Source organism: Hyla sarda, chromosome 6 (assembly GCF_029499605.1).
Source record: "Hyla sarda isolate aHylSar1 chromosome 6, aHylSar1.hap1, whole genome shotgun sequence".
NCBI classification, from domain to species: Eukaryota; Metazoa; Chordata; class Amphibia; order Anura; family Hylidae; genus Hyla; species Hyla sarda.
Genome location: NC_079194.1, coordinates 144,726,702 through 144,754,076, shown reverse-complemented (window position 1 = coordinate 144,754,076; position 27,375 = coordinate 144,726,702). Strand labels below are relative to the sequence as shown.

The following is a 27,375-nucleotide window of genomic DNA, read 5'->3' as shown; positions in this document are numbered from 1 at the left end:
TCATTTTACCCAAAAATGCACGGCGAAACGGAAAAAAATATCATTGTGTGATAAACTCGAAGAAAAAACAAAATTTTGTAACTTTTGGGGGCTTCCGTTTCTACGCAGTGCATATTTCAGTAAAAATTACACCTTATTATTATTCTGTAGGTCCATACGGTTAAAATGATACCCTACTTATATAGGTTTGATTTTGTCCCACTTCTGAAAAAAATCATAACTACATGCAAGAAAATTTATACGTTTAAAAATGTCATCTTCTGACCCCTATAACTTTTTTATTTTTCCACGTACAGGGCGGTATGAGGACTAATTTTTTGCGCCGTGATCTGAAGTTTTTATCGGTATGATTTTTGTTTTGATCGGTAAGGGCCCTCCCGGTGTCCTGTCAGCTGTTCGGGACACCGCGATTTCACCGCGGCGGTCCCGAACAGCCCGACTGAGCAGCCGGGTCACTTTCACTTTAGAAGCGGTGGTCAGCTTTGACCGCCGCTTCTAAAGGGTTAATACCGCACATCGCCGCGATCGGCGATGTGTGGTATTAGCCGCGGGTCCCGGCCGTTGATGAGCGCCGGGACCGACGCGATATGATGCGGGATCACGGCGCGATCCCGCTTCATATCGCGGGAGCTGGCCCAGGACGTAAATATACGTCCTGCGTCGTTAAGGGGTTAAAGGACAACTGCAGCGGCATTACACTTATCCCCTATCCACAGGATAGGGGATAAGTGTTTGATCGCGGGGGGTCCGACCGCTGGGACACCCCCGATCTCCCTAATGGGGCGCCGCCATGAGCACTCATGGTGACGTAGCATCGACCTAGAGGTCGACCGTCTCCTCTCTGTCCCCATACAGTTCTATGGGGGAGACGGGGAGGCACGAACGCTGCCTCCCTGCCTCTCCCATAGAGATGTATGGAGGAGCCGTGCCGTCCGCAACGTCATGCTGCAGCTGGCACGCCCCCTGCATGGGAGAGCCGCGGCCCCGTACAGGAGATCGCCGGGGGCCCCAGCATTCGGACCTCCCGCGATCAAACACTTATCCCCTATCTTGAGGATAGGGGATAAGTGTTTGTACTGCTGCAGATGTCCTTTAAGGCTCCAATCATAAGTGATAATATCAGTTGTGGTTACTAATGGCACATATACCGTATATAATGCCCTGTATTATTCAATATATTGGGGGAATTTCCTATTTTGCATTCAATGCATTTTTTTGTCTCCACGTGCACCAAAGTTTGGCGTACTGCAGGTACATCTTATTTACTATTATTCTACACTACTTGGGTGACACTGTTTAGACACGTACGTTTTTGGAGCTTCTGCTTACAAAAAGGTAGCATGGCTAGAGAGATTTATGTTTGCCTAACAAAGTTACAAATGAAAAAGGCACATTTCTGCCTCAATTTTTGGTGCAAGCTACACAAAAATAAGAGGTGTAAATTGCTAAGCATTTTGCCTCTGGACCGTGTATTCCTGTGTGGAAGCGGGGGTCTGGCAAAAATGCTTTAAAACAGATTTGGATACTTGGTTGATAGGATGTCAGGTTTGTGACATCACAGTTAGGGTTGTGGTAAGTATGTGTGACTAATAATAAGGGTTATAGGGGAGATTTATCAAAACATGTCCAGAGGAAAAGTTGCTGAGTTGCCCATAGCAACCAATCAGATCGCTTCTTTCATTTTGCAGAGGCCTTGTTAAAAATGAAAGAAGAGATCTGATTGGTTGCTATGGTCAACTGGGCAACTTTCCTCTGGACAGGTTTAGATAAATCTCCCCCATAGTGTCCAATGGCTGTAGTTAATTGACAGTTTCCACTAATCTCTATTTCAAGTAAAGCAGCTATCTATGGCAAAGCCCCAGGAATCATGTTAAAATAATTCTAAAAACCCTATCCTGAGACATTAGCTATATTCTTAAATTATAGCATGCACTCAATCTGAAAACTCTTCCCTTAACCCCTTGGAGACTGAGCCCATTTTGACCCTAAGGACCAGAGCATTTTTTTGCACATATGACCTCTGTCACTTTAAGCACTAATAACTCTGGGATGCTTGTACTTATGAATTTGGTTCCAAGATTGTTTTTCGTGACATATTCTACTTTATGTTAGTGGTAAATTTCCTTCGATACTTGCATCATTTCTTGGTGAAAAATGTGAAAATTTCATGAAAAATTAGAAAATTTAGCATTTTTTTTAAATTTGAAGCTCTTTGCTTATAAGGAAAATAGACATACCAAATAAATTATACATTGATTCACATATACAATATGTCTACTTTATGTTGAGATCATAAAGTTGACATGTTTTTACTTTTTGAAGACATCAGAGGGCTTCAAAGTTCAGCAGCAATTTTCCAATTTTTTAAGTAAATTTCAAAATCTGAATTTTATAGGGACCAGTTCAGTTTTGAAGTGAATTTGAGGGTCTTTATATTAGAAATACCCCATAATGGACCACATTATGAAAACTGCACCCCTCAACGTATTCAAAATTACATTCTGAAAGATTGCTAACCCTTTAGATGTTTCACAGGAATAGCAGCAAAGTGGAGCCAAACATTCAAAATCTTCATCAAATTCTAAATTCTAAATCTTTTGTAACCCAATTTCTTTCGAGTAAGGAAATACCTCATATGTGGATGTGAAGTACTTTGTGGTCTCACTGGAGAGCGAATTTTGCTGAAATGGCTTTTGCGGGGCATGTCACATTTAGGAAGGCCCTATGGTGCCAGAACAGCGAAAAACACCCCACATGGTATACTATTTGGGAAACTACACCCCTCAAGGAACGTAACAAGTGGTACAGTGAGCCTTAACACTTCACAGGTGGTTGAAGAATTTTCAATAAAGTTGGGCGTGACTGACGTCCCATGCGTGCGCCCAAAGCAACGGAGGCGCAGAAGACCGGAGCATCGAGGAGGAGGAAGACGTGCGCTGGCCAGCTTGGTAAGTGACCAGCGGGACGTCTTCTTCGGTGTTCCGACCACCACTTCTCCGGTCCCGGGAACTAATGCTATGGCCGGACCGGAGGGCAGGTCGGAGCACTGAAGTGGGGAAGTACACAGGCATACAGCCTCCAGCCATACACTGTATATGGCTGGAGGCTGTATGTCTGTGGGGGAACACTGCCAGCCTAATGTGGGGGAACACTGCCAGCCTAATGTGGGGGAACACTGCCAGCCTAATGTGGGGGAACACTGCCTACCTAATGTGGGGGGAACTCTGTCTGCCTAATGTGGGGGGAACACTGCCAGCCTAATGTGGGGAAACTATACTGCCAGCCTAATGTGGGGGAACACTGCCTACCTAATGTGGGGGGAACTCTGTCTGCCTAATGTGGGGGGAACACTGCCAGCCTAATGTGGGGAAACTATACTGTCAGCCTTGTGGGGAAACTATACTGCCAGCCTAATGTGGGGGAACACTGCCTACCTAATGTGGGGGGGAACTCTGCTGCACCTAATGTGGGGGGAACACTGCCTACCTAATGTGGGGGGGAACTCTGCTGCACCTAATGTGGGGGGAAACTCTGCTGCACCTAATGTGGGGGTGGGGAACTCTGCTGCACCTAATATGGGGGGAAATCTGCTGCACCTAATGTGGGGGCCTCGTATCGACGTTCGCTCACATCGCGCTCCCAGAATTCAAGGGCCGGCGTTACTACGTCCTGACACCGGCCCTAGAGGGTGAAGTGCGTGAACATTAAGGGGGGGGGGGCTCCATGTCCACTTTGCTTGGGGCCCCCAAATTCCTTCAAACGGCCCTGACGTAAAGTGATCAGTGGGTGCACTAGAGGGCTCAGAAGGGAAGGAGCTTTAGGAAAGCGAATTTTGCTGAAATGGTTTTTGCGGGGCATGTCTCATTTAGGAAGCCCCCATTGTGCCAGAACAGCAAAAAAACACCCCACATGGAAACTATTTGGGAAACTACACCCCTCAAGGAACATAACAAGGGGTACAGTGAGCCTTAACACCCCACAGGTGTTTGATGACTTTGCATTGAAGTTGGACGTGAAAATGTAAAATTAAATTTTTTTCACTAAAATGCTGATGTTACCCCAAATTTTTCATTTTCACACGGGGTAATAGGTGAAAATTTCCCCCTTTCTCTTAAGTAAGGAAATACCTCATATGTGGATGTAAAGTGATCTGCGGATGCACTAGAGGGCTCAGAAGGGAAGGAGCGACATTTGGCTTTTGGAAAGCGAATTCTGCTGAAATGGTTTTTGGGGGGCATGTCTCATTTAGGAAGCCCCCATGGTGCTAGAACAGCGAAAAACACCCCACATGGCACACTATTTGGGAAACTAAACCCTTCAAGGAATGTAACAAGGGGTGCAGTAAGCATTCACACCCCACTGGCGTTTGACAAATCTTTGTAACAGTGGGCTGTCCAAATGAAAAATTACAGTCTTCCTTTTCACGCACCACTGTTCCAAAAAATCTGTCAGTCAATTGTTGGGTGTTAAGGCTCGCTGTACCCCTTATTACGTTCCGTTAGGGGTGTAGTTTCCAAAATGGGGTAACATGTGGGTATTAATTTTTTTGCGTTTATGTCAGAACTGCTGTAAAATCAGCAGCCACCCCTGTGCAAATCACCAGTTTAGGCCTCAAATATACATAGTGCGCTCTCACTCCTGAGCCTTGTTGTGCGTCCACAGAGCATTTTACGTCCACATTTGGGGTATTTCCGTACTTGGGAGAAATTGTTTTACAGATTTTGGGGGTCTTTTTTTCCTTTTACCTCTTATGAAATGAAAAGTATAGGGCAACAACAGCATATTAGTGTAAAAAATGAAAAAAATTTACACTAACATGCTGGTGTAGACCCCAACTTTACCTTTTCATAAAGGGTAAAAGGAGAAAAAGCCACCAAAAATTTGTAGCGTAATTTCTCCCAAGTACAGAAATACCCCATATGTGGCCCTAAACTGTTGCCTTGAAATACGACAGGGCTCTGAAGTGAGAGAGCGCCATGTGCATTTTAGGGATTTTCATAGGGGTGTACCTGGATGTAAGCGTTACACTTGCCTCCTCCACCAAAAATACTGTACGTCAGTTTTTCCCAAACAGGGTGCCTCCAGCTGTTGCAAAACTCCCAACATTCCTGGACAGTCAATGGCTGTCCAGCCATACTGGGAGTTGTTATTTTGCAACAGCTGGAGGCTCCATTTTGGAAAAACTGAAGTACAAGACGTTTTTTTTTATTGGGGGGGGGGGGGGGCGACAGTGTAAGGTGTAGTGTATATGTAGTGTTTTACTCTTTATTTAGGGTTAGTGTAGTGTAGTGTAGTGTTTTTAGGGTACATTCACACAAGCGTGGGTGTACAGTGAGTTTCCTGCAGCTGCAAATTTGCCGCATCTCAAACTTGAAGTGGGAAACTTGCTGTAAACCCCCGCCCATGTGAATGTACCCTGGATGTGGTGGGGGGGGGGTCAAAACTACAACTCCCAGCATGCACTGACAGACCGTGCATGCTGGGAGTTGTAGTTATGCAATAGCTATTGGCACACTGGTTGGGATTGGGAAACACTGAGTTAGGTAACAGACAACCGCAGTGTTTCCGCACCACTGTCTGTTTCCTAACTCAGTGTTTCCCAACCCATGTGCCTACAGCTGTTGCAAAACTACAACTCCCAGCATGCATGGTCTATCATTGCATGCTGGGAGTAATAGTTTTGCAACACCAGGAGGCTGAGTTAGGAAACAGACAATGTTTCCCAACCAGTGTGCCTAAAGTTGTTGCAATACTACAACTCCCAGCATGTCCAGACAGCCGAAGGGCATGTTGGGAGTTGTAGTTATGCAACAACTGGGGGAGAACAGTTTGGAGACCACTGTGTAGTGGTCTCCAAACTGTAGCCCTCCAGATGTTGGAAAACTTCAACTCCAAGCATGCCCAGGCATGCTGGGAGTTGTAGTTTGGCAACATCTGAAGGGCCAGATGTTGCCAAACTACAACTCCCAGCATGCCTGGACAGTCTCGGCATGCTTTGAATTGACATCTGAAGCACTACAGTTTGGACACCACTGTACAGTGGTCTCCAAACAGTCCCCCGCCAGATGTTGCAAAACTACAACTCCCAACATGCTGTGACTGTCCAGGCATGCTGGGAGTTGTAGTTTTGCAACATCTGAAGGGCCAGATGTTACAGAACTACAACATTCAGGGCATGCTGGGAGTTGTAGTTTTGAAACTCCTAGATACAGCTGTGAAGATCACTTTATGGCGATCTTCACAGCTGCATCTGACACCGCCACCTCTTGCCTGCCGCCCGCCTCCTGTCAGCCGCCGGTCCTGGTCCCCGCACTGGAGGTAACTGCCACTGGTCCCCGCCGCACCATCGCCGACATCTTTACCCCGCTCTTCCCCGACATACAGGGGCGGGCAGAGCAGGGGAAATTAACTTTCACCCCCGCCCCTGACCTGCGATTCGCCGGTCAGACCTGATCGGCCAATAGCAGTGGATAGGAGGAGGTGGCACCCCTGCTATCCTTCAGGATGGTCATCCCGATCATCCCTATTTTCCAGGCTATCGGGTCATCAGAGACCCGATCAGCCTGGAATCGTCGCAAATCGCACATCTGAACTGATCGGCAATTTGCGGCGATCGCTGACATGAGGGGTCTCAGGACCCCCCCAGGCATTTGCACGTGATGCCTGCTGAATGATTTCAGCAGGCATCCCGGTCCGATCCCCGTCCGGCTAGTGGCGGGGATCAAAATTCTCATGGGCATACAGGACGCCCTTGGTCCTTAACTACCAGGGCGCAAGAGTGTGCCCAAATGCTCGTGGTCCCCAACAGGTTAATTGAACTTTATGATATCACAAAATCCCCTGAAACAAGATGTACTTTGAGCTATCAGACAAGCTATTATATTGCTGATAAGAAGTTGGCAAGATGAATGTATCACAATAATGTATTTAAACTTTAGACTACAACTTAATACTTGACTTTAGACTGGCTGTACTTCTGATCTGGCAACTATCCAAGTGTGAGTGTGTTCTTCAGAGGTTTTCGTGGGGATATTCTGTAGTAAACTAAAGTCTCCCTCCCTCACCTACAATTCCTTGGGTTACTCTGAGAGATTACTGACCTGAGGACATCAAGAAGGAAGTGTCATGACCGACTGGGGGGACAGGGAGAGTGAGCCCCAATCTCTCCGGTAACAGACCTGAACAGAAACAGAAAACTACTAGACAACCAGATATACCAGACAGAATACAAATACTAACAGGGCAGAATATAGTGAATTAACAAACAGTTCATAAACCGGATATCAGATAAATGGCAGACATGATAAAATGAACAAGACTAGGCATGATATGAATATACAGCAGACATAGTCAGAATATAGCACAAACAGACATTTTGATTGCAGCCTGTTGTCTAGACCTTCAATATTGTAGTTGGAAGCAGACTACCATGTGTCAGAGCTGCTAGTGATGTTCCTTGACCAGAGGACACAGCCTAACCAACAGTGTGCTTTAGGTCCCTCCCCTGTGCCTGGGAACTCGAGTTTAGAAAATACAGCCCTTAGCCTTTAATTGGCTAAAAGGTGGACATGTGACATGTTACCAGCTTAACACAGAGAAGATAACAATTTGGGGTACAGACATAATCCCTTGAACTTGTATTAGCTAAATGCAGGCAGAAAACATATACATATATAGAATAAAACACTTGCATAGCAATACATTTATAGAAATAGACCTGAGACTGAGCTGGGGACCTCTGAGGCAACAGCTACCTGAACAGTGTTCATGATAGCAAAAGGTGACCCCACTTTGGGAACCCCCAACTGAGGAGAGACCCAAATCTAAATGTGCACCAAAATAGTAAAGGGCACAGAAAATACACCACACTTAATGCACTCGGCATGTTGGACACTCTAAAAACAATAGTATGACATTCCCCATTATCTTATTATATTGTACAGTGTGGACATCATAGTCATGAACCAGCAACACAGTTGTGCTGGTTGATATTGGAAACTTTACAGAATGATAGTGAATAGAACAAGCAATGCTACACTAACCACTATTGTAGCTGTATTGTTTTCTTTTATTGCAATGTTCTGAAGATAAAATACATTCAGATGCCAGAAAGTAGAAGCGGGGAGCGAGAGATGCTGCTCTCAGGTGCAGAGGGGCGTACCACTGAGACCAGTTTCATGTCATGATGACGTTTCTTCCTGTCAGATGAAGCATCATCATGACGCGAAACTAGTCTGGCATCTGAATGTTTTATCTTCAGAACTTTGCAATAAAAGAAGAAAATACAGCTACAATAGTGGTGAGTGCAGCATTTTTTTTTTCTATTCGCTATCATTCTGTGAACTTTCTATATATTCTATGCTAGCACCCCACTAAAGCAATATATCGGTTGTCCAGGGATTAATATTCCCAGGAGTACTTTATAAGATATTATCATGTGGATAGCAGAGCCTGCATGTTGATTTCTTTACCCATATACTGTTATTGTATTGGAAACTGTTTAACAAGACAGACACCCCCAAGGACTAAGCTGAGCACCTATAATGCAATGCACCATCATTAAATGATCGTAGTAGAAGAAGGAAATTAACTCACGCACTCAATGGTCATGCTTCTTTTGTTTATTCCAAAAGAGGTAACTTCACATGTCGGAAGGGGGTAGAAGTGAAATGGGACGACGAACGTCCGTTTCGCGGCTACTAGCCGCGAAACGAATGCTCTTCGTCCCCATTCACTTCTACCCCCTCCCGACATGTGAAGTTACCTCTTGTGGAATAAACGAAAGAAGCAAGACCATCGAGTGCCGTGAGTTATTTTCCTTCTTCTATGGTATTACCAAGTCTTTGCAGCACTTGTCTTTGCTCACTGAGCACCGGTATAAGTCAAGCTCATAGTTTGTTGTTACCATTACACCGAGGGTCGATTCCAGCAAGATGTGAGAGAATGCGATAGGGGCAGCAGTGCCGACTGCGCTTTCTTCTGACTTACATTAAATGATCGCACATTGTGTCTGGTATAAAAATGTATTTTCCCATAATTCAATTCACCAGAGAAAGTTCAATGCTAAACAAAGAAGTGTGTTGCATTACTCTATGTAAATGGAACTATGGTAAGAAATAATATTTGTGACTTATTTGATCTTCAAATTTAGGCGATGTGACCATTTTCAAGGTATGTTGTAACAGCACCATAATGATTGCAGTTCTGTATGTCACTGGAGAACAAAACATCATGTAAACGCATCCAAGTATCTTCTGGTTTCTGTTACTTTAGGAAATGAGGATGGTCACCCTCAAGTGGAAACGCAGTACGGCAAGCTGCGGGGAAAGATTCTGTTTGTAAAGGGAACAGAGAGGACTATCCACGCCTTTTATGGAGTTCCCTTTGCTACTCCTCCAGTTGGTTCATTGAGATTTGCAGCCCCACAACCTCCCAAATCATGGAGTTCAATCAGGGAGGCTACAGACTATGCTCCAATGTAAGTGCACAAGTTGGTTAGAAAAAGCTTGGCCCGCTTTGATATTGCAGTGTGTGTGTGTGTGTGTGTGTGTGTATAATGGTGTTCAATTAATTTAAAAATAAGAGAAGGCTGCAGGATTCAACAATAAGGTGCAAAATCTGTGAGAATATTTAATAACCAATACAATGAATCTGAAAAGAGAGAAGTGAAGAAAAAAGAACAGTGAATTGTGATACATATAATGATACAATACAATAATGAACCTTTATCCAAACCCACTTCAATATTTACAGTAAAGTAATGTAAAAGGAGTATTAATAAAGTAACCACCAATAAAGAGATACAACTAGGAAACGTGTTTTATATTCAGCAGAGCTGTACAGAGTTTTTATCATTACACACAGCAGTCCTTTTTCCCATTGGGGCTTACAACCTAAATTCTAAATTGGCTTTATCCCACACTACTAAACAAGGTCAAAGTACCCAGGGGAACAGGGTTGGTGCAAGGATTTTTGCCATCCTAGGCGAAAGCTAATTTTGCCACCCCTTGACCCTGCTTATTGGCTTCACCCTTTGACACGCCCCACCTTACTACTGGGGGACACAATGTAACAAACCCACTCCTCTTGTAATCTCCTTACTACTGGGGTGACACACTGTGAAAAAAACTCCTTCTCATGTAATCAACTACTACTGGGGTGACACACTGTAACAAACCCCCTCCTCATGCGACGGGGGTTCTGGCTGCGCTGGTGCTTCAAATGAGCGGCGGGTGCTTCAGATGCTGGCTGGTTACTAATTTTCTTGCAGCGGACACAGCAGCGCCCCCATCAAGAAGGCGCTCTAGGCGGCTGCCTATAGGCAGAGCCGGCTCTGCAGGAGAAACCCTTGCAAACATGGGGAAAACATATACCTTGCAAATGTTACTCTTGGTGGTGTTTAAATTGGTATTCCAGTATTATTTTTTATTTGACTATGCTACAGGGGCTGTGAAGTTAGTGTAGTTCATAATATAGTGTCTGTGTCTGTGTGTGACGGTTTTCTCACAATTCTTCTGTGATTTTCACTCCAATATTTATTTTTACCAGCCTACAAAATGACTGTTGTCTCAGATTTTTCCCAGGTTGCAATGCGGCCGAGACCTGACTCACTAGTCAGCTGATGACTGCTTCAATGGGTGGAGGGATCAATCTGCAACTAATGCAACAGCTGTAGGCACCCTGATTGAAAACCACACTGATTTGAATGGATGCAGCTAATTTATGTTTCAATGGGTGGGGTAGCTGGGAGGAAGATGGAATTGTGGGATTTGTAGTAAAAAAAAGAAAAGTCAAACAGGAAATACTGGTTCACAAACAGCTAGCCACAGTATTATGGTAATCTCACAACATAGCCATTTAGCCCCAAGACAAACACAGATCCTTCCTAAGCCATGTCCATTACTGTCTGCCAGGTACGTACTAAAATCACCTTATGCTGGATAACCCCTTTAAACCTTGGACTCCAATGCTGCATAAGAGCAGTGGTCAGTGTTGCAAACTTAAACACAACCCAAAGGCATAAATGAAAATTGATTGCAGGTGATCCACACATAGAACTTTCATATCACATTAAGTGCTGTGGTTAGCATAGGACGAAGGTTGCAGGACCGAAACACGTGTTGGGGTGGAGGCATCCCGGGACTGTTGATCTTTTTAATTACTGTTGCTGTTGTCTGTATTGCTGCTATGCTTTTGTGTTATATATTGTCTGGAAGCTTAGTCATTGCACTTGCATTTTAGTATATCTTATATTGGTCTGACTTCCAGTGAGCTGATTAGTGATACCGTTTTTTGTTCATATACATTGCCATCAGACCCATATAGTATTTGCATTGTTGCTATTGTCACTTAATATATCAGTCCCGGGTATTCCATCTATTTTCTGGTGTCCATTTCCTCTTTTTTAATGTAATTTTATATGTACGTTGTATTTCTAATAAAAACATTGTCATTCTTATAATTTTTTGAGTAGCTACAATTTTTCTTGGTATATATAGGACAAAGCAATGTATTGATCTTTAATATTAATAAAGAAACTTGACACATCAAATATCATGGGTGGCAGGCTGGGTTCACATCACGTTTTCAGCCATACGGAACCACATACAGTTGGGGAGCTAAAACCGGGCGCTGCTGTATCCCTGCTGTATGCTGCCCGTATGTAATTCATTTCAATGAGCCGACCGGAGTCAGTGTTACACTCCGGTCGGCTCATTGAAATGAATTACATACGGGCGGCATACGACAGGGCTATGGGAGCACCCGGTTTTAGCTCCCCCCAGCCGTATTCGGTACAGCATGGCTGAAAACGTGATGTGAACCCAGCCTCAGACATCATTGCATCCCCAGGAAAATCTAGGGACCATGAACCCTGATAAAAAATAATTCACCCAGGAAAATCATCCTTATGTATCCCATGGGGGGCTAGAATGAACAAAAGAGCTTACCTCTTGTCACCCTCACAACATGCATACACCATCACTCCGGAACCAAAATAAGATGAATAAAGCATAATACAACTAAATAAAAACAAAAAGATGTATCAAAAACAAAATCTAAGGTAAATTCCATTGTATCTGAATGTGTTAATGTAAACATAATGTAAGGTTCAATATTGTTAAGAAAATCTATGTAATTATTTTCATTTATATAGCGCCCTTGGTTCCAGGGCACTTTACATTTGATGTAATAGAAAGTCGTAGTGTCTCACTGGTAAGTCTTCATATTTAGAGGGGTTATCCAGGAATAGAAAACAGAGATAATTTCGTTCAAAGACCACACCCTGTTTGTCTCCAGGTTGGGTGTGATTCTGCAGCTCAGTCCCATTGAAGTGAATAGAGACAAGTTTTAATACCACACCCAAAGTGGAGACAAACAGGGAGGGGTCTTTGAAAGAATTTAGGATTGTTTTTTGATTCTTGGATAACCCTTTTAGTACAAATGGATGTAATATTCTATCCAGGAAAATGGACGCACTGATGAGTTGTGATCCCTAACCTGACACCTTGAGGACCACTATGTATTCCACCCACAAGAAATCCCTTGCTTTTCTGTGAACCCATTCTGTACTCCACCTTTTTATTTTTTTATTCACAGATGTCTCCAGGATTATTACATCATGGAGCAGTTATTGGCTAGGTTTGAAGTCCAGTTTACTCTTCCCCCGGTATCTGAGGACTGTCTGTATCTGAACATCTTCACACCAGCTGATCGCATGACGGGGGAGAGGTTGCCTGTAATTGCCATGTGGATGTATCTGTGTAGCTAGAGAATCCATATAAATTACTGTTGTGTGTGTTTTGTAGATATAGGCCTGTTATGTGGGCACTAACATGGTGCCAATGACAATTTTCCTATGTTGGTCATAGATTTGAGTGTGCAGTGAGGACACCTTATCCACACTGACCAAACTGTTCACCAGTAATAGACAACTACATTTCCTTGTTCAGGTCATGGTGTTCATACACGGAGGAGCCCTGGTGATGGGAGGAGCCATGATGTTTGAGGGTTCTGCATTGGCTGCCTATGAAAACGTTGTAGTTGTCTCCATCCAGTACCGACTGGGGATACCTGGGTTCTTCAGGTAATGTGTACAGTAAATGAATTATGAGGCAAGTTCTCAGTATAACCTAACAGAATATATACAAAGCCAGGTGCTGACCACTAGCTGTACACAATCTTATGTGTGTATCTAATGAAAAGTGACAGTCAGTAGTGGTACACTGGTTTGAGGTAATTTTGTACAGCATCATCTACAGATGTTACCTTTATATATCACAGGTCACCCAAGTAAAGATACTGTAAATGACTTTGTTTCTTTGTCTTAGTACTGGAGATGACCGAGCTCCTGGCAATTATGGCTTGTTGGATCAGGTTGCGGCTCTTCAGTGGGTTCAGGAGAACATTGCATATTTTGGAGGTGACCCCAACTCTGTGACTATTTTTGGAGAGTCTGCAGGGGGTGTCAGTGTCTCAGCCCTGGTGAGTTGTTGTGAAGCTGAAATTTGGATTATGACTGTTACATGTTCTAATCTTGGAGCTGCACATGAAAAGGATAACCCTAATCATCACATCTCCTTATGTGTGTTTGCTATATCCAGGTGGCATCTCCATTAGCCAAAGGCCTATTCCACAGAGCTATTGCAGAGAGTGGTGTAGCCATAATTCCGTATTTGGTGGCTAAGTCTACAGAAGAAGTTGTGTTTTTCAGTAATGTAAGTAAGAGTTACACTGTGAACTCATGAAAATATGAGTACTAGACATTGTTCATATATATATATAGTGTTGAGCGGCATAGGCCATATTCGAATTCGCGAATATTCGCGAATATATGGACGAATTTTCGTCATATATTCGCGAATCTTCGCATATTCGTTATATCCTCGTTTTATTTTCGCATATGCGAAAGTTCGCATACGCGAAAATTAACGCATGTGAAAATTTGCACATACAAAATTAGCACCCGCGAAAATTCGCATATGCGAAAATTATCATATGGGAAAATTAGCATATGTTAATGTTCGCATATGCAAACTTTCGCACGACAGTCTCACACAGTAGTTTTACAGCCTTCTTTACACCACACAAGCTGGAAGCAGAGAGGGATGATCACTGTGATGTGTACTGTGAAGAAAAAAAAAAAAAAAAAACGAATATTCGTAATTACGAATATATAGCGCTATATTCGCGAAATTCGCGAATTCGCGAATATGCGATATTCGCGAATAATATTCGAATTGCGAATATTCGCGAGCAACACTATATATATATATATATATATATATATATATATATATATAAAGAAAAAATATAGCAGCACTCAACTTGATGCAAAGGTTAAAGTACAGGGTGCAAGTCACTGATAATAACCAAGTCCTTCGATTCAATAAAGTCCATAAAAATACAATTCAGTGCAGCACTCCATAGTATGAAAAAAGTTACGTTTATTCCATCAAAAAAAGTGAAAACAGCAGCGACGTTTCAATCCTCTCCAGCTTGAGAAAGATCCTGAAGAGGGTTGAAACGTTGCTGCTGTTTTCACTTTTTTTGATGGAATAAACTTCACTTTTTTCATACTATGGAGTGCTGCACTGAATTGCATATATATATATATATATATATATATATATATATATATATATACATACAATACATTTTTTACAAACATTCAGACCTATTCTGTTTTCGCTAACATCATCACAAGATCAACAAACTCCACTAATAAAATGCTCTGTACTGCTAACACACCTGGACAAAACTTGCTAGGTCCAAGCCTAGAATTAATTATTAAAGAAGCACATATCATGCAGAATTATTAAAGAAGCACATATCATGCACACTCACCATCACTAGTCATACAGCACCATTTGTTTCACTCCAGCACAAGTACATCTTTGCGTTTCATTACTCTTAACTCGGTCATGTGATCACCAGAATGACACAGAATGTAAAATTGCTTAATGTGCCAGACAAAGTGTTCAGTCCTGGGTCAGCTGATTTCCTGTGAGCTACAGAATGATAATAAACCTCTCCAGCTAGCTTACAGGCCCCTCCACTCAGAGCTTTATCTGTATACTGCTGCTGCTATCTGTATAGAATCAGGATATATAGTAGATATACACCTGTCCCGAGGCTGTGTTCACACATTGCATTTCTTGCTGGGTTTTGTCTGTTTTTAGCATGATTTTCCTGAAATCTCTACAAAAAGGTGCTATTTTACTGCAGTTGTGCAAATCACAGTAATTTACAACAATTTTTGGAAAATCACAGCAGAAACAATCTTCATAAAACACCTCAATTATGCTTATAGATCAAGTCACCTTCACTTTAAATTTAGCTAAAAAAAAAAATGCACTTTGAATAAGAAAAGGCATCACAACTGTTCATAATGTGAATTGACCTCAACCATTTGAATCTGAGGAATTAACCTGGGTAAACTCCAGCACCAGCAACCTTATTAGATGACCAGCCAAAGGATTCATGGGAACAAAATGTAGGCAGCATTATGGATTTGTATCCAATTTGGAGCCTAACCCATGCCTGCCATATCTGCTAAAACAGGTGTCCACAAGGCATACACAAGAACATCTACATTATTCTCTTGTAATAGTCAATTTAGTTTTCTTTTTTATCTAAGAGCAGAGGAATGTGCTCTCGAATCACCCAAAGTGCAAGAAAAAGTGCAAAAATGTTACACTAAAAAAAACGTGCACAAAGGATGCGGTCTATCGCAAGCCCTTCTCCGATAGGAGAGAGAACCCCCACAAACCTTACCCTTCGCCTCCGGACCAAAAGGTGCCTGCGAGGTTCCAGGTTCAATGTCCCTTTTCGCCGAAGCTACTAAGGGACCACAAATGCTCCCAGCATCCCCCTTGGCGTTAGCCAAGGTATCTGCCCACAGAGCCAATAACGGTCGGTACCCTGCCAAAGCAGGAGTACCTGGGGTGTTTGCAGGGAGGTGCGGAACCTAATGGCCAAACACCCCTCCCCTAGACTGCCAGGAGGGACACCCAGAAGGGCTACCACATCCTGACAAATCCTGTGGACACACAACACGCAAAAAGTGACACAGTAAGACAAAAATAAATAAATACGTGAATGTGTGAAGATATACCGGCCGGATCTATAAAAATGTCTCTGATCCTAGCCAGAAGGCCGGGAATCAAGAGGTGAGTGTCACAAATGTGCAGAGATCATGGTGCCCGTGCTTCAACCCAGTGAGCCAATACTCCCAGTGAGTTTCGCCACCTCGGGGTCACCACTCCCTGAGGCACTAAAGTACCTCGGCTCTAGACCCTTTCAGCCTCATGGTGAGACCCAGAGGAAACAGGTTACATAGGGGCAGCCGTCAAGCTGATTCCTCAGAACCAGCCCCGGAACGCCCCGGTACACCAACTCCCTACCTTGCAGCACCCTTCCCCACCAGTTCCACACTGGCGTCGCCTGCCACCAGCAAGAAACTGATAAGAACAGATACTACACTTGATCTTAGCCAAAAGGCAGAGAAGCGATGTAATAGTCTCTTGTAATAGTCAATGCTGCACTATATAAGCAAAAAGAGAGAACATGAACAATGATACAGAGGTAAAAATATTCCCAATCCAACTGAAGGCACATTTTGAATTGATGTTTCTTTTTACTTTTGCAGATTGTGGCCAATATTTCAGGCTGTGATGTAGACACATTGGGGGACTGTCTGAAGGAAAAATCTGAAGAAGAGATCATATCTATGACAGTATCTATGGTATGACCTGAAGTCCAAATAGCAAAAGGGTAAAATCCGGCAATTTGAATTGACTCCAGGTCCAATAGGGTGCTCGGCAACTCAGGGCCAGACACCAAGCCCTGTCTCACATAAATCCAAAAAGGCAGGGAAGCGGCACTCCAAAATAGGCATGAAAAAAAGTAATTTATTTACCCATCCATGTGAAATACAGCTACGTTTTGGTCTCTCAATGAGACCTTTCTTAAGCTTGAGAAAGGTCTCATTAAGAGACTGAAACATATCTGTCTGTAACATGAATGGGTGAATAAATTACCTTTTTTCATGCCTATTTTGGAATGCCGCTTCCCTGCTTTTTTGGGATTTATGGTATGACCTGTGTAGTCAGTGTTCACTACCCTGATCACTTTAAAGGGGTACTCTGCCGCCAGAAATCTTATCCCCTATCCAAAGAATAGGGGATAAGTTGTCTGATTGCAGAGGTCCCGCCGCTGGGGACCCCTGCGATCTCCCTGCTGCACCCAGCATTTGTTTAAAGCATCGGGTGAAGCAACGGAGGCTTGTGACGTCACAGCCACGCCCCGCTCATGATGTCACGGCCACGCCCCCTCAATGCAAGTCTTTAGGAGGGGGCGTGACTGCCGTGACCATGACATCAAAAACCTCAGCCCCGCTTCACCAGTCATCCGGCACGGAGCGAAGTTCACTCTGTACACCAGTTGTCTGGGCTGCCGCAGCCGAGATTACAGGGGTTCTTAGCGGCAGGATCCCGGCGATCAGACATCTTATCCCCTATTCCTTGGATAGGGGATAAGATGTTTGGGGGTGGAGTACCCTTTTAAGGAAGTTGTTGTTAGACCTAAAATAAAGTTGGACTTCATATTACATGTTAAAAAATTGTAAATTATATGCTTCATATTTCTTGAATTACTCCTACGAGCACTAGGGTGGTTGTTATCTATCTGGTTAAACACCAATCTAGCTGGTATTAGTGGCTGTAGGCCGCTGCCAGTATTTAATTAGTACTGAAAATATTAATTACAAGAAAGTTTTACAATGTGCACATCTTCTCTGTGCTCACAGAGTATGGCTTTAAAGCCATCTGATTCTACCATAAACTCTCATTCTCGTATCTACTAGACTATGTGCAGTGACAATGCCTGGTCTTAATGACTGGATTATCTCCTTATTACATTGGTAATGGCATGTGGATGTTACATTCCCCGTGGAGAGTGGAGCCAAGATCCATTCTCTGTGATTGGCTGAGCGGCATATCTGTCACACACCCAGGCTGGATCAACTTGCTCTGCCATTCTGCCTAGGGAAAGTCTAGGCTGCTGTGTGAGATCTGGATGCCAAGGAGATGAAAGTGTGCTTCAGGCAGTAGAAACATAACCCAGAGGGAGAAGATAAAACATAAAAATATACATTTAACAAGATACAGGGTCATTCCTCATGTGGGGTGCAAGCGGCTCCCTTAATAGTTGGAATCTCAGTTCTTTGTAGGTAACATAATCTGCCTTAATAAACATAAGGACCAGGGCTTGCAGATGGCATAAACTTCATTATTGTGGAAGATTGTTTTGGGTGGAAGATTGGAGACTCTACTGGTGCTTCCCTGTTGCCCTTTGTAGGTTGACCATAGCAATGTTTAATAAACTACATTGAGAATAAAGACAACCGTGATCAGTCATCAGACATAGCAGCTGCAGAGTTGGACATTCTGATTCCTTCTCTTATGAATCTTAGCTTCATGATATCCATAAGCCTAATAGGGTATATAGACAGGCATTGTCTTTGAGACAAACTTTTTTATTTTTAGGCATTCAGCTTAAAAGGAACCTCATAACAGCATCACCTGCATTAACCTGCTAATAAAGATAATAATGTGGGTGACGCTGATTCTAATGCTGGTTACTTTTTTGGCTTATTAGCACCGTTTTCGAGTTTTGGACTAAAATCTGAATATGTAAATACCTACTTTGGTGCACTTGGGGTATTTCCTAGCCGCCTGCCTGCATTGGTCCGGTGCTCCACCCCCTTCATACATATTCAGCTATTTATCTAAGGCACATAGACGATAAGTTTTGTGATATAATCAGCACAAATGGCGTGGAGTTGCTTTAAAACAGCGGCCATTTGTTGATAGTACATATCGGATATATGCTAAAGAAAGAAGTCTGAATAGTTTTGAAGGGGGAGTGGCACAGAGCCAATGCAGGTAGACCTGACAGTGTACCAAGGAACTAGGGAACCAAAGAAAGTATTTTAAATGCTTGAATTTTAGTTCATAATTTAGGAACGGAGTCAACAATCTTAACTACTGTTTTAATCTAATATTTATATAAATCCGTAGGTATATTTCATTAAAGGTGCACATAATAATGGGTAAGGTTGGGTTCCCATCTGTATTGCTCGCTCCCTTATTCAGCTTTATCACTGGAGCTAAATAATGGAAAAAAACTGGGCAGGCAGGACTGTTGCATGCTGGATAACAATAGCACCTGACAAACCTGATTGACTTTAATGGGGTTCATTGGAATTCCGGCATGGTGTCCAGCACTTTACTAGACAAAATGACTCAGCATTCTGTACTAAATTTGCAGTATTTTAGACAGAACCTGCGACAAGGGCACCCAATGGAGTCTCCAATTCAGGTGTAAACCCTGCCTCAGACTTTTTTTTCACACTGCATTTAGTTGTTCCTGTTAAACAAATCTGTCTCAAGACTAGAGAGACCTTTGGAACATGTGCATTCAACAGACACATTGGGTTCTATTGTACAAATGTATGCTAAAAGTGCATACATTTGTGGATAGGATAGTGCAGACCTTGGCTCTGTTAAAGTCAGCAAATATCTGCATGTGTTGCTTTCTGTGTAAATCCATCTTAAATTTCTATGCAGCACGCACTGGAGAAGGGGAGCCGGTGCAGCTCCCCCTTCCCCCTTCAGAGATGTCAGAGCTGGGGTGGGGGATGAGAACTCTGCTCCTCGCTACACCTAGCTCTGATGTCATGGAAAGGAGCAGGCTGGGGCGGAATATTGATGAGGCAGGGGAGCTGGCTCCCTGCCTCCAGTGCACACTTAAGCGCAATAGTAAGGAGCTTCTAACAGCAGAACTTCAGACTTATATAACGTAAACATGTAAGTTACACCTCGTTTCACCCGCACTATAATCCAATATATTGGGTTTGATGTGGGTGAAATAGCTGCTAGATTCCCTTTAATGGATCGGTCTCCTATGTGCTTCCTTTCTCTTGCTGTTTGATTCAAGACACAAGTGGGGGAAAAAAGATAAATTTTTTGTTTTGTTTTTTTAACACAAATTTTTTTTAGCTGGATCCATGTACAAATGTGTACATTGTACAAAATGTTTTTGGCTAGGTTCCACAAATAGAAAAACTGATACTTTGCTGAATTTCCAAAAAATGTTTTTAAACATGTCTTAGGCTGGGTTCACATGTAGTATTTCAGTCAGCATTTAGTCCTCTTTTTTTTTTTTTAAGTATTTTTTTTTATCCAAAACCATGAATTGGTCTAAAACAAAGTAAAACTCTTCCCATTAAAGTTTTACTCTGTATATGTTTCATTTTTTTTTTTTTTTTTTTTACACTAAAAATGAGGACCAAAATGAGATCAAATACTAACTAAAATACTTCATGAACCCAGCCTACTAGTCTTGGGACTTGGAGATGCACTATTTAACTGCCACTCCTCTTCACTTGCAGAAATTCATGGCTCCGCCTGTAAGTATTGATGGGGTGTTTTTCCCTAAACCTGTGGAACGAATTTTGGCAGATAAAGAGGCTAATGATGTGCCATTTATAGTTGGAGTAAACAACCATGAATTTGGATGGAATGTCCCTTCGGTAAGATTAATGAGGAAATCATTGGATAATCCGAATTATCTTTATACTGATAACTATTTTCACAGTTGTTTCATTCCCAGGTTATGAACATCACAGGATTTCTAGAAGGAATGGAGAGAGACACAGTGCAAGAAACGCTAAAGAACCTGCCCATGCTGGTAGGAGTGCTGGAGGGGGTGAACTTATTGAGGGTGGATAACTTGGTGTAACAAAAAAGACAAAATGACAAAACTAATAAACATGTAACCATTCATCTTATGGCCAAGCATGTCATAAAAAATACTCATGCTGTGGCAAACATCAGCAACCATAGTGCAACTAAAATGTAACAAAACCTGAAATTAAGCCGTAGGTCTCACATAATAGTGTGCCAGCCGCAGATACCATCCAAATGTGATTGCTCGCCCTGTAGATATTCTCCTGTTATTACCCACTTAAAAGCTACAGCAAAGCACTTGCTCCAGTGCAGACACTAAAGAAAGATCTTCTTTTATATAAAAAAAAAAAAGTATAGTAAATTCTTTGTCTATGAAAACTCAAGTTGTCGGGTCATATTCTGGGAATTTCTGAGGTATCTGATATTTCAGGGTTCTTACTCCAGCGCTATCAGATTCCTGATAGACGAGTATGTCGGAGATGAGACTGATCCTGCTGAAATCCGTAACCACTTTTTAGATCTGGTTGGAGACCTCATCTTTGTCATCCCAGCACTGAAAGCGGCCATGTATCACAGAGGTAAGGATAGGGGAGAAGATGCCTGATCGTGGGGGTCCCGCCGCTGGGTACCCCCGCAACATTTCATATTCGATCTTTACATGATAGCACCACACTATCATCATCCTCCAGAGCAAACATCGCTCTGATGAATCACGACCACGCGGCTGCAGTATCGTGACGTCACGGCTCCGCCCCATGTGATGTCACGCTCCGCCCCCTCAATGCAAGCCTATGGGATGGGCCATGGCTGCTGTCACACCCCCTCCCATAGGCTTGCATTGAGGGGGCGGAGCATGACATCACGGAGGTAGTTTTCTTTAATAAAATGTGTACATTTTTTAAAGAAGTATATCAGAAAAACTATTGTTTTGCAAAGATTTACAAAATATAAAAAGTTTTTATATCTGACAGTGCCCATTTAAAGGCACTGTAGCAATAAATGCTGGAAAGCACAAGACATTTTTACCTCAAAACACATTAGAACTCAGATTAGGATGAGAGACAGGCAACTTTAGGCTAACAACCACCTGAACAGAGCTCCGGTAGTAAAGGTGTTCTGCTCTGGGGTACCACACTATATGTCCTGGGGGTATGGGGAACCATCATTAGGACACTAGAAAGGCGGCTCCTAAGGGTGAAGTTTGGTTCTGCAATGAGCCAGCATCATAACATCTCCATATTTATGTTGTGCCAGTGAAGAAGTGTCCATACACAGGATGAAATACCCCTGAGATTCTGTGTATAATTTCATGGGACATGTTTGGGTCCTCTCTTCTGAAGAATGTTGGTTTTTATCCTTTAATGCTAAATTTTCTTTTATTCCAGATTCTGGCTATCCAACATACTTCTACGAGTTCCAGCACTGTACTTCGTTCTTTAGTGACTCTAAGCCAAGCTTTGTGAAGGCTGATCACGGGGACGAGTTGTTCTTTGTGATAGGAGGTCCATTTTTGACGGGCAACGTTCTGTTCTCAGGTAACCCATTTAGTGGCTGGTCATAGTTGCAGTGATACAGATCAGGTGGTAATGCAAAGCTTTCAAACTGTGTGGTGACAGGTTAGTGTGTTGGCTGCAGTGTGTCGATGTGTCACACAGAAATTAGCAATACCAACTTGCATGTATCGTATTGGGTTGAAACATTGGAAGGTGTATGATGTAAAACATCCCTACGCTCACTGTTATCCCCTTGAGGGCCAGGCCATCTTTCATTTTTTCCTCCTCCCCTTTCAAAAATCATAACGCTTTTAATTTTCCACCTACAGACCCATATGAGGGCTTGTTTTTTGATCCACCAATTTTACTTTGTAATGACCTCAATCATTTCAACACAAAATCTATGTCAAAACAAAAAAATTATAATATTTGTGGGGCAAAATTGAAATTTGGGGGATTTCAATTCCACTTTTGGTAAAAATGACACCTTATCTTTATTCTGTAGATCCATATGATTAAAATGATAGCCAACTTATATACGTTTGATTTTGTTTTACTTCTTTAAATAATTATAACTTTTTGTACAAAATTAGCATGTTTAAATATGTCCTTTTCCGACTCCTAAAACTTTTTTATTTTTCCATATACGGGTAAGTTTGAGGGCTAATTTTTTGCGCCATGTTCTGTAGTTTTTATTGGTCCTATTTTGTTTTCATGGAACTTTTTGATAACTTTTTATAAATTTTTGAGGGTAAATAAGTGACCAAAAATACGTAATTCTGGGCTTTGGTATATTGTTATGTATATTGTTAAGTAAATTTGATTCGTCACGAACTTCTCAGCTCCGCAGTTGATGACTTATCCTGCATAAATTAGTTCAGCCTTCAGGTGCTCCGGTGGGCTGGAAAAGGTGGATACATTCCTAGGAAAGAGTCTCCTAGGACTGTATCCACCTTTTCCAGCCCACCGAAGCACCTGAAAGCTGAACTAATTTATGCAGGAAAAGTTATCAACTGCCGAGCCGAGAAGTTTGTGACGAATCGAATTTACTGTAAGTTCGCTCATCTCTAATTGTTAACCGTACGGTTAAAGTAACATTACATTTGTATAGTTTGGACATTTACGTACGTTGCGATAACAGATATGTTTATGTTTATTTTTGTTTACATGTTTTATTTAAATAAGAAAAGGGGGGTGATTCAAACTTTTATTAGGGAAGGGGTTAAATCACTTTTATGAACTTTTTTACACAATTTTATAGTTCCCATGCTATTACATGCAATTTTCAGATTGCATACACTGTTCAATGCTATGCCATAGCATAGCATTGATCAGTGTTATCGGTGCTCCATTGCTCCAGCCTGCCATGGCTGACTGGAGCTTTCGATTACCACTTGGATGGTGAGGAGGCAGGTAAGGGCCCTGCCACCTTCCTCTCAGCTAATGGGGACAAAGCAGTGGTCCCGATCAGCAACGATGAGCAGCAGGGAAGTGGTTTTTTTTTTTTTTTTTACATTTGTGCTAATGGAATAATTATACCACGTGAAAGGTCGGAATATGAGTTTGGAATATGAGGAGGGGATTTAGGGTCAGGATTTAAGGACAGGATATGAGGACAAGCCTCCTCCTTTGTTGCTTTTCCTCCCCCACAAGGATAAGGTAGGAAAAACCGCACAGCGCCAGGTACACAGCTAGTGTTGTATAAAGCATAAATTTGACAGGGAACATAATTTTACCTCATTATTGTTCTTTCTGCTTACATAGCTAATTAAATTTTGATTTACTACCCACTGCACCTCATAGTTTTCAGGTCCTATATGTCTTATGTCTTGCACAGGAACATATACTGGTTTGATATTGTTTTCATAAATCTCACAGGAGCCTGTACTGAAGAAGAGAAGGTTCTGAGCAAGGTTGTTATGAAATACTGGGCCAACTTTGCCCGCACTGGGTAAGAGACTGGAGCACATGACTTTAGGACCATTTTCTGTGTGCTGCTGACACTAGATGAGGGATACTGTATGTTATAGATTCCATGACACACCAAAGTCCCTCACATGTGTCTCATGGAATCATCCAGGGGTGGACTGACAACTTATGTTCGATGATCACGGGGATGATCACAGGGGCCCATGTGCACCCACCCATGTGTAGGTTACACCCATATAAATGCCCTGCCACATACAATAAAGGAATATTTTAATAAATGAAAAAATTACATAAAAAAACTATAACAAATCTCTTTTTATTGTATAAGTTAACAAGATATAACATGTGCTCCCAGAGCTCCCAGAGGCGGCTCTAGACTTTTTGGACCCAGCGATTTTTCATTTTTGCCTCCTCAATTTCTATAGCCATAACTCACCTACAGGGCCATATGAGGGCTTGTGAAGGTAGGACCAATTGTACTTTGTAATGACATTACTCAGAAGGGGGCTGATTTATAATTTTATTCACTTTTTTTTAGTCCCCATAGGAGACTATTACATGGGGTCTGTCTGTTGATTTCATACAATGAATAATGAATGAAGTGCAATAGCACAGTATAACTAGTGTTATTGACGGCACGCCCGGCTTCTCTAGTTTTTGAGGCACATTTTATGCTTTGTTTTATATGCTCTAATTTATGCTAGAAAATGATGCTATAGAGCAGTGATCTGAAACCTAAGGCTTTCCGCCTGTTGCACAACTACAACTCCCAGCAACAACCGAATTTAGCTGTTGCAAAATTACTAGGGGGGTCAGGTGCCGAGCCATAGGCTGTATCAAGGAATTCTGGGAGTTGCAGTTACTAACTACAACTCCCAGCATTTTGCACCATATAGTAGTATAGTATAGGTCCTAGCAGCGGCAGGCACCCCTCAGGTCTGGGCGCTGCAAGATCATAAATCATGACATGGTCCATTCCATGGCATTAATTAATTTTTCTCCTTTTTCTCTTTGTCTCTTCCACAGTGATCCCAATGGGCCAGGCCTGGTGCAGTGGCCACAGTATGACCAGGATGAAGTTTATTTGCAGATTGACATAGAGCAGAGGGCTGGAAAACAGCTTAAGTCTGGAAAGTATGAATTCTGGACCAAGGTGCTTCCTCAGAAGATGCAAGAGGAAAATCAGGAGCACACAGAGCTATAGATGTCTACCAAGTAGTTTACAAAAAACATTAAAGAAGATTGACAAAAACACATCAGCCATGTGTAGTACTGCTTTCCGTCTTACTTTTTTAAAACTCTTTATTTTGATATTTTTTTTTTTCAGTTTCAACACAATTACAAGTAACATATCTGTCTGAGGAGTAGACCCAAAAGATAAGTTACATGGCATGGCTCCATAAGTGTGGTTGCCCACAGATAGAGAGGCAGAAAGTATTCCAAGAATTATTATTAGAGAAGTAAGAAGAACATGATCAAGATATGAAATTAATATATCTCATGAGAATTTTAATAAATTCAGATTTTTTTATGGGGTAAAAATAGCGGTACCAATCAAGGATATCTGTACAACCCACCTAGGGTGGTTTGACATATGGCATTTTTCTGAAAAGCACACAAAAACAGTGTTGTGTTTTTCTCTTGCCTTTGTTTTTTTTTACTGTAAAAATTGCTACTTGCTGAGAAAAATAAAACCCTATACCTAAAATGTTTATGTTTGTGTAATTGTTTTTCTCACTTAGTATTAGCTGCACTTTTTTGTGTTTTTTTTTAAACCACTACAAAGGTATATGAGAAGCACATCTTATAAAGACAGAAGCACAACTGGAGCTATCTCATCATTTAATCTTTACGGCTAATACCTAACAAACCAAATAACTTGGCAACATGTTAATGCGTAAGTCCTAGGTTTCAGGCCCATGCGATCTTCATCTCCAGCATTGGGTAACGTGGGCCACACTGGGTGGTACAGTTGCCGAGGTAAATGTGCCACGCTCAGCAAAGTTCTCTTCTTGATCCTTTGGCCACGGGACTTCGTTGAGCATGGTATGGTTGCTTCATCAGAAGAAGGAAAACTGGGATGTCCACCATGGACCTGTCTCAAAGAAGTGAATGTGTAATCCAGTGCTAAGCAAAAGCTTATATACTGTAGAGTCCTAAAACAAAATCCAAGGAGCCTGAAGGGTGACACAGGGATTCCTCACTGCCTCCGTTCGTCCTCCCGGGTGTCTACTTCTCTCGAACTATCAAAATATAATGATAATAATCCCTTACGGTGAACGGGGTAAACATTAAGAAAAAATTGCTGCTTTTTTATCACATCATTTTCCAAAGACTTTTTAAGAAACTAATAAAAAGTCACATATACTCAAAAGTGATAAAAACTACAGATCACGGCACAAAGAATGAGCCATCATACAGCCCTGATTACAGAAAAATGAGAAAGTTGTAGGTGATCAGAATAGGGCAATTTTAAACATTCATATTTTGTAAAAAAAAAAAAGCAGTACAATAATAGAAACTTTTACTAAGTACAATTGGTCATCCAAAAAATAAGGGTGTCATATGGGTCTGTGGATGGAAATTTAAAAGAGTTATGTTTGGTGGCTCAGTATGGGATGGTGTTTCCCCGTACCTTCCCTGCCCTGTCAGGCAGTGTCCCCTGCAGTTGTTTCCCCCATGTAAATAGGTTATGTATTATATTGTGTATTGTTACCCAGGGGGTACCAGTGACCTGCTGAGCCCCAGTAAAGTCGTGCCTAGTGTGTGTCCAGAGTAGTGGAGGCCTCAAGTCCAGTCCTGCAGCCTCAAATCAAGTGCAAGTAAGATAGAGTCACCGTCCTGCCAGTCACAAGTCAGTCAAGTCAAGTCATCTATCTACCCAGCGTGGCCTGCACTAAATTCTCCAGTCCAACTACAAGTCCCAGCAAACCTGCAAAGTCTCTGTGTCACTGGTCACCTCCTTGAGCCCTAGCTGTACTGTATAGACTGTAACAACTGTCTACCCTCAGTAAAGCTACCGTTGTCCCTAACCTGGCGTCGGTGTCTTCATTGCCCCTAGTGCCTAGCCCAGGATCCAGCGGTATACCTTCAGGTGGTTAAGGCTAAACCACGCCCTGGTGTCATGAACACCATCTGCCCCTAGGGTAACAACATCTGCCCTGCACCACACACCTCGCCACCATACCACATATGATTTTTAG

At 42.3% G+C, this 27,375-nt stretch overlaps 1 protein-coding gene and 1 pseudogene across 1 annotated transcript in view; one reads left to right on the top strand and one right to left on the bottom strand.

The window, feature by feature from the left end:
- The window catches only part of LOC130277633 (fatty acyl-CoA hydrolase precursor, medium chain-like), a 31,613-nt gene extending 5,741 nt beyond the window's left edge, over positions 1-25,872 (top strand). The window contains exons 2-13 of the mRNA XM_056528355.1: positions 9,274-9,478; positions 12,598-12,736; positions 12,951-13,084; positions 13,329-13,482; positions 13,602-13,715; positions 16,649-16,744; positions 20,453-20,593; positions 20,674-20,751; positions 21,181-21,328; positions 22,136-22,285; positions 24,122-24,194; positions 25,199-25,872. Coding sequence (XP_056384330.1) covers positions 9,274-9,478; positions 12,598-12,736; positions 12,951-13,084; positions 13,329-13,482; positions 13,602-13,715; positions 16,649-16,744; positions 20,453-20,593; positions 20,674-20,751; positions 21,181-21,328; positions 22,136-22,285; positions 24,122-24,194; positions 25,199-25,376 — 1,610 coding nt within the window. The 3' untranslated portion in view covers positions 25,377-25,872. The remainder of the gene's footprint in view (positions 1-9,273; positions 9,479-12,597; positions 12,737-12,950; positions 13,085-13,328; positions 13,483-13,601; positions 13,716-16,648; positions 16,745-20,452; positions 20,594-20,673; positions 20,752-21,180; positions 21,329-22,135; positions 22,286-24,121; positions 24,195-25,198) is intronic.
- Positions 16,422-16,512, bottom strand: LOC130278331 (U2 spliceosomal RNA; annotated as a pseudogene).
- Positions 25,873-27,375: the final 1,503 nt, after the last annotated feature.